Source organism: Lactuca virosa, chromosome 8, assembly GCF_052849685.1.
Source record: "Lactuca virosa cultivar CGN04683 chromosome 8, Lactuca_virosa_CGN04683_v6, whole genome shotgun sequence".
NCBI lineage: Eukaryota > Viridiplantae > Streptophyta > Magnoliopsida > Asterales > Asteraceae > Lactuca > Lactuca virosa.
In genome coordinates this window covers 125701815-125709828 of record NC_136433.1, presented here as the reverse complement: position 1 = coordinate 125709828, position 8014 = coordinate 125701815, and the positions used below count along the sequence as shown (strand labels likewise).

At 38.5% G+C, this 8014-nt stretch overlaps 1 protein-coding gene across 1 annotated transcript; it reads left to right on the top strand.

Annotated features, from left to right (window-relative positions):
- Positions 1–670: 670 nt before the first annotated feature.
- LOC145130818 (uncharacterized) lies at positions 671–1555 on the top strand. Its single transcript, XM_079065578.1, has one exon. It carries the CDS (start codon positions 671–673, stop codon positions 1553–1555), a length of 885 nt encoding a protein of 294 aa, XP_078921704.1.
- Positions 1556–8014: the final 6459 nt, after the last annotated feature.

Here is an 8014-nt window from a genome sequence, read left to right as displayed (position 1 = left end):
ATTAATGTGTGAGCTTGTTTGAGACACCAACAAACAAGAGGTTAGTTGAATTACTAATTTGATTAACCAATTACAAATCTTATTTAATCCAAATAATTGAACTAGGAAGTTAATTAGTTTAAACACTTGATCACTGCTTGAATTGATTAATTTCCTAAGGGTTGGTAATAGCGAATGCGAATCTAATCACTATAGTTGGTAACCAATAACAACTAATTTATTACTTTACCATAAAATTAACCATAGGAGTGAATTGGTTGGACCTAAACAGAAACCCTTTTATCAAATTTGATGAATTTTTACTTGTTTTAGTTGATTAGTTAATTACGTGTTAGGTGGTGTGTTTAAGTTTCTAGTCTTGTAAAACTAGAGAAAACCCTTTACTTTTATTACTTGTTTAGTTAAAATTAGTTATTAGTTTAATTTCCATTCCCTGAGTTCGACACCCTACTTATTCAACTATACCACTAAAAGATAGGTTCACTGCCTTTGTGTGCTAAATCTATATTTTTAGAGTAGGAATAAAACCAGTGCATTTTACGCACATCAGGCTTCTTACATAAAGGAGTGTGATGCTTGCCAAAGAACGGGTAATATATCGGCAATGAATGAAATGCCCTAAGTGAATATTCAAGTTTGTGAAATCTTTGATGTATGGGGTGTAGATTTCATGGGAACATTTCCTTCATCCAAAGGCAACAAATATATACTAGTGGCGGTGGATTATGTGTCAAAGTGGGCGGAAGCACAAGCATTACCCACTAATGATGCAAGAGTGGTGGTGAAATTCTTAAAGAAATTATTTTCAAGATTTGGAGTGCCTAAAGTGTTAATTAGTGATCGGGGAACCCACTTTGCTAATGATCAACTAGCAAAGGTGTTGCACAAATATGGGGTACACCATAGATTTTCAACACCTTACCATCCACAATCAATTGGGCAAACCGAAATTACAAATAGGGCACTAAAACAAATATTGGAAAAATCGGTGGGGAATAATAGAAAAGATTGGGCGGACAAGTTGGATGACGCACTTTGGGCGTTTAGAACCACATTCAAAACACCCATTGGAACCATATCTTATAAACTAGTGGATGGTAAAAATTGCCATCTACTCGTGGAACTTGAACATAAAGCCTATTGGGCTTTGAAAACATGCAATTTTGAGCCACATGAGTTGCGTGCAAATCGACATTTGCAAATGAATGCCTTGGAAGAATTGAGGAATGAGTCTTATTATAACTCATTAATTTATAAGGATAAGACCAAAAGATGGCATGATGCAAGGTTGAAAGGAAATAAAGAGTTTGAGGAAGAAAAAAAAGTGCTATTATACAATTCAGAACTTAAACTTTTTCCGGGAAAATTACGCACTCGTTGGACCGGGCCTTTTTCAGTTAAGCATTTCTATCCTTATGGTGTGATTGAGTTATGGAGCAAAGACGGATCGAGCTTTAAAGTCAATGGGCATCGGGTTAAGAGATACGAAGAAAGAATGCCACAAGACGAGAGAATTGAAGAAGAGTTGGACTTGGAAGAAACCGCACCAACATAGAGCGGAAAGGAGTCCAGCTAAAGACTCCTCAAAAAGAAGTGCTTGGCGGGAGGCAACCCATTACGAGAGTTTACTTTCTTTTCCTTTTCCCATTCTATTTTTCGTTTTTTATTTTTCGATATTCTTAGGATTTTTCTATCCAATTCTTCCTAATTGTCTACAAATGATTGCTTGAGGACAAGCTAGGCATGAGTGTGGGGTGTGGTGTTAATATTTTAAGAAAAGTTTTTAAGACAAGTTTTTAAGAAAAGTGAAGTTTTTAGAAAAATTTTCAAACACATTAACAGACTTGCCGAGTTAGGCCACCTACTCGACGAGTCCTTACGTATCCAGAAAAATGGACCCGCGACATGACACAACGAGTCGGTACCCTTACTCGACGTGTCGGTCTTATTTACTGAAAAAAATAATTTTACAATTCGGTAAAATTAGGGTTTTAACCCTAATTGAAACATCATTCTCATTCCACACAACAGCCGTCTCTACACGCCGTTATAAACTCTCTCAAGCTTTCATCTTCATTCTTCTCTTGATTTCTCCAAAATCTTCACACAAGGTAACAATTTTCACTCCTAATTCTGTTAAAGGCTCAACCTTTAGATGTTATATGGTCCTAATTTCTGGAAAAAAAACCCGTTTTTGAAAGTACATGATTTCTAGGGTTCTTAAATTTGACATGTTTTGTTAGTTGTTGATCGAAATGGTTATGAATTAGTGTTTAGGATACCTTCGTGGACAAACTGTTGGATAAGGTGTCTAAGTCCATAACTATTTCTGGTATGTACTTGACCCGACCCGGCATGGTCCATTTAGGTTGCATGGCATCATGCAAGTGGATAGACTAAATGAGAGAAATAACACTTGTGGTTTATTAATATATTATAAGTTCTAATATATTAATAATATTATTTAATTAGTATTGATCAAGAATTAATCTAGAATTAATTAAGTGATCAAAAAGGAGACTAATTAAATATATGGGTTGATTATGTAAATCATCCATAACTTGTATAGTGGGCTAAAAGGCTCCATGGATTAGCAAGTTAGGTTAAACCCATTGGAGGCTCCATGGGAGTTACAAACCCATGGGTCATGAAAATGAAGAGTCATGTCACATTAGGGTTTACATGGTGTAACTCTAGATGTGACACACTATATAAGGAACATGATACTCACCAAAATCGGCTACACACTAAGAGCAAGAGAGGGCAAGCCGATTTTTACAAGTGTTATACATTCTCAAAGTCATTCCAAGAGCATTTGGTGTTGTGTGAAACATTTGAGGCATCACACTTGGGGTGCTAGGCTCTCAAGGTTTGCAAGGAATCAAATCAACAACAAGGTATGTAATTCTAGCTATCTTTTATGATTAAAGTTCCCCATGTATGCTAGATAGGATTATGAACCTTGGAAAAAGTATTTTGCATGTATTTTAGACAAACATAGATCCAAGGTTTTCTAGGGTTGCATGTACACTTAGGAGTGTTAGAAATGCTCAAAACCCTTCAGTGGTACCAGAGCCTAGGTTTGTTTGTTTTGATACTTGATAAAAAATTGTGAAAAAAAACTCGTTTTTATGCATTCTGACGCATGAACTCGCCGAGTCCATGGGGGGACTCGACGATTCCATGACCAAACTCATCCTACTCGTCGATTAGGTTCTCGCACTCGACGAGTAGAAGCCCTTGAGTGCAGTTTTTCGAGTTTTGCTGCTGGAAATGGACTAGAAACATTACCCTAAACTGTTTTGGTGTTTTAAAACTTGTTTTAGTTGGTGTAATGGTTGTTCTAATCCATTTACAATGGCTAATATCAAAATTACATGATTATATGTGTTCATATGTTCTTGAAATTTTGATATGATTAATTCATGTTCTTATGAGTTCTTGATAGATCATAGGAATTACTTGTTTAATGCTGAATTCATGATCTTTATGTGTTTTAATGGAGTCCATAACTTGTCCTCAAGTTATGGATAACCAAAGGTCTTTTTGTATTAATTCCATTAAAAGAACACACAAGTTACAAAAATGAAGAGTCTTCATTTTAATAACTCATAAGTTATGAATTGAAAGGTTTTGTTAAGTTACAAAACTTGCCCTCAAGTTTTGGAACATGTAAAGTCATCTTAATAAACTTTAGTTCCAACCCCTAGGTCTTTAAAAGTTAAAATTCAACCCTTATACTTTATAATATTATAAGTTTAATAATATATATATATATATATATATATATATATATATATATATGTATAAGATCAAGTCGTTTTACCATTAGTAGGCCTCATTCACGAAGCCGGTCTATAAGGGGGGTATAAGGTTGTTGCCTATAAAATGGCAGCTTAATGGGTGTCCACTCTCACCCACCGCTTCCCTGACTGGTGGAGGGTCGTTAGCCAAACGGGTAGGACAATGACTTAAAATTCTCATTAAAAGTATAATGATTATTATAAAGTAACTAAATGTTTTATAAATTCCCAATCTTAGTTACTTTAGGAAAATGTGAATAAGGTGCTAACCCATGAAATTACACTTTGCACTTTGATTAAGTCGTTAGTGGAGCGTGTGTGGTTAACCGGCACACTAACTTGGACTTAACAAGGTAGGCAAAGGGTGACTTAAGGTTTTTCATAGGTCGGTGGAGCGCCTGTGGTTAACCGGCACATCGATTAAGTGAAAAACATTAAGGGTACCAAGTAATTTGTATGGTTACTTCACACCTTGTTTTATGATCCTCGGTATCCCAGTCACAGAACCTGAAGGGCACACTCGAGATTGAAACATGCCATTGAAAAGTTCAATGAATCTCAAAAGAATCTAGGAGTTTCTAAAAAACCAAATAAAACCTAATAATTTATATTTCGTTTTCATGGTTGAAATTGGTGAATCGTCATTCACCTACCTTTCAAATATCTTTTAGCTTAGATTACGGCATCCCTCTTCTAAGTTATAATATATTGTGATTGGATCCTAGCCTTAATATTACATTTGGGTGTTTTATTAAGGACTATCTTTATATCTAAACTAAACTTGTCTTTTCTTCTTTTCATATGTCTACCAACAATGTTGCTCCTGGCTCAAACCCTACTGGCTCCTTCTCTCTCATGAACCTTTGTGGGAGAGTCATCTTTGATGGATCCAACTTTACAGATTGGATCAGGAACATCAGGATGGTCACTCGGTATGAGAAAAAAGAATATGTTCTTGACAAGGAACTTAAGGTACATGAGCCAACTGCTACTCCTGAGGAGTTTCCTGAATATGAGGCACATGAAAGAGATGCTACCAAAGTGGCATGCATCATGATGGCCACTATGACAGCCGAGCTCCAAAAGTCCTATGAGGACTACTATCCTTTTGAGATGCACCAGGATTTGATGGACCGCTACCATCAGAGTGCTCGTCAAGAGCGATATGAAATCAATTCCTCCATGATAACAACCAGGATGAAGGATAGTGAACCCATCACGGGCCACATGCAGAAAATGCAAAGGTATGTGGACCGTTTGCTGAAACTTAATGTGAACTTTCCAGAGGAGTTAGCAATAGATATCATTTTGCACTCCTTACCATCGTGTTATGATCAATTCCGCATGACATACCACATGAACAAGGAAGAAGTCACCCTCAACAAACTTCAAGGACTCCTGAAGACCGCAGAATCAGGTCTTAAAGGTAAGTCAGTTGTTACCACTCCTACTCCTACTCAAAACTCCGCACCTGTCCTGGCAATAGGGAAAGGTAGAGGGAAGAAGAGGAAGAACCCTTCGAATGGTACCAAGGGTAAGACCCTTGATGGCTCCTCTTCAAGCGGAACCAAGAAAGGTTTCGTCACTCCTTCTGTTGACCCAAAAGAGGTTGAATGCTTCTATTGCCATGAAAAGGCACACTGGAAGCGGAACTGCCCGAAGTACCAGCAAGATTTGAAGGATGGGAAAGTGAAACCCAACCATGCAGGTATTTACACTATATTATCTAATAACTCACCTTATTCTAACTCTTGGGTCCTTGATACCGGTTGTGGTATTCATATTTGTTCTGATTTGCAGGGACTAAGAAGAAGTGAGAATGTGGAGCATAGAAAGATAAACTTGATTATGGGAAATAGGAAAGTTTCACCTGTCACCAAGATTGGAGTTTATACTTTGTTGCTAAGTAGTGGGTTTACTTTAGATTTGAATAAATGTTGTTATTCGCCTGAAATGGCAAGAAATGTTATTTCCTTTCACGCTTTGTACAAACAAGGGTTTACCTTTTCTTTTGATAATGAAGTTGGTGGAATAAATGCTTTCTTTAATAATGTGTTTTATTTTAAAGCATTACCTTGTGATGGTGTGTATGAAGTTGTGTCTGTTGTAGATAATTTAGGAAATAATGTGTTGTGCATTGATTCTACTAATGATAATAACTTGGATAAAGCATCATTATGGCATTGTCGTCTTGGACATGTAAGCAAGAAACGCATAGGCCAACTCCAAAAAGATGGAGTCTTGGAGTCATTTGACCTAAATTCAGATGATAGTTGTGAATCATGCTTACTTGGAAAAATGACAAAGTCACCCTTCACAGGTTCTTGTGCTAGGGGTGAAGGTTTGTTGGATCTAGTACACACGGATGTGTGTGGACCCTTCAAAACTGCCACAAGGGATACTAATCGTTATTATGTGACTTTTACAGATGATTATAGTAGATATGGATATGTCTACTTAATCAAGCATAAGTTAGAGACTTTCGATAGGTTTAAAGAGTTTAAACAGGAAGTAGAGAATCAATTGGGCAGGAACATTAAGATGCTTCGATCCGATCGTGGTGGTGAGTATCTTAGTACAGAGCTCCTCGACTATCCCAGGGAATGTGGGGTTGTCTCACAATTGACACCTCCCATGACACCACAATTGAATGGTGTAGCTGAGAGGCGTAATCGAACCTTGTTAGACATGGTTCGTTCCATGATGAGTCGAGCTATGCTACCAATCTCATTCTGGGGGTATGCCTTAGAGACTGTCGCCCATATCCTTAATCTGGTCCCTACAAAGAAGGTTGTCAAAACACCTCACGAGATGTGGACTGGAAACGTTCCTAGTCTAGTCCACATCAAGATTTAGGGTTGCGAAGCTTTCGTGAGACGCGAGACTCACGACAAGCTCGAACCTCGAAGTGAGAGGTGTATTTTCATCGGCTACCCACAGAAATCCTTTGGTTACCTCTTCTACAGACCTAGTGAGAATGTGGTCTTTGTAGCAAGGAGGGGTGTCTTTCGAGAGAGAGAGTTCATAAGCCAAGGAAACAGTGGGAGGCAAATTGACCTTGAAGAAATTCAGGAGTCAAGTGGTGAAGGAACCTCAAACCCTAGCAGTCAACTTGAGGAGGAAACTCCTGTTGATCCAATTGACGAGTCTGTACCTCTGAGGCGTTCCACAAGGGCTAGGAATACACCTGAGCACTACTATGGTTTCCATATTACTGCGGAAGGTGAGACACTTATCAGTGATGAGACATTGGTAAGTCTGGATGAACCTAACAGCTATGCGGAAGCCATGGCAGGCCCCGAGTCTGCTAAATGGAAAGAGGCAATGGACAGCTAGATACAGTCCATGTATGACAATCAAGTCTGGGACTTGGTTGACAATGTACCAGGTCGCAACATAGTTGGGTGCAAATGGATCTTCAAGAAGAAGACCGACATGGATGGTAATGTACACACTTATAAGGCACGACTGGTTGCAAAGGGCTTTTCTCAAACTCCAGGAGTTTATTATGATGAGACTTTTTCACCAGTAGCCAAGATTAAGTCTATTAGGGTATTGTTAGCCATTGCTGCATTTCATGACTATGAAATATGGCAAATGGATGTCAAAACCGCTTTCCTTAATGGAAAGTTGGCTGAGGATGTTTACATGAATCAGCCAGAGGGTTTTGTCAGTACAGAGTGTGGAATCTTTGTTTCGATGAGAAAGTCAAAGAGTTTGGCTTTTCGAGGAGTGAAGATGAATCTTGTGTGTATGTCAAGGCTAGTGGGAGTATAGTTAGCTTTTTGGTACTGTATGTGGATGACATACTACTCATAGGGAATGGCATCCCAACCCTGCAGGAAGTGAAGTCCTGGCTTGGGAAGTGTTTCTCTATGAAAGACCTAGGAGAAGCTGCCTATATTCTAGGGATAAGGATTCTGAGAGACCGGAGTAAAAGACTAATTGGACTTAGTCAGAGTACATACTTGGATAAAGTGCTGAAGAGATTCAGCATGCAAGATTCCAAGAAAGGAGAGTTACCCATCCAGAGTAACGCTAGATTGAGTAAGACTCAGAGCCCGAGTACCGAGGTTGAGATAGCAGAAATGAGTCGAGTACCTTATGCTTCTGCAGTAGGCTCGATCATGTATGCTATGACCTGCACTCGTCCTGATGTAGCCTTTGCTTTGTGCATGGTTAGCAGGTATCAGGGGAACCCTGGTAAGGCT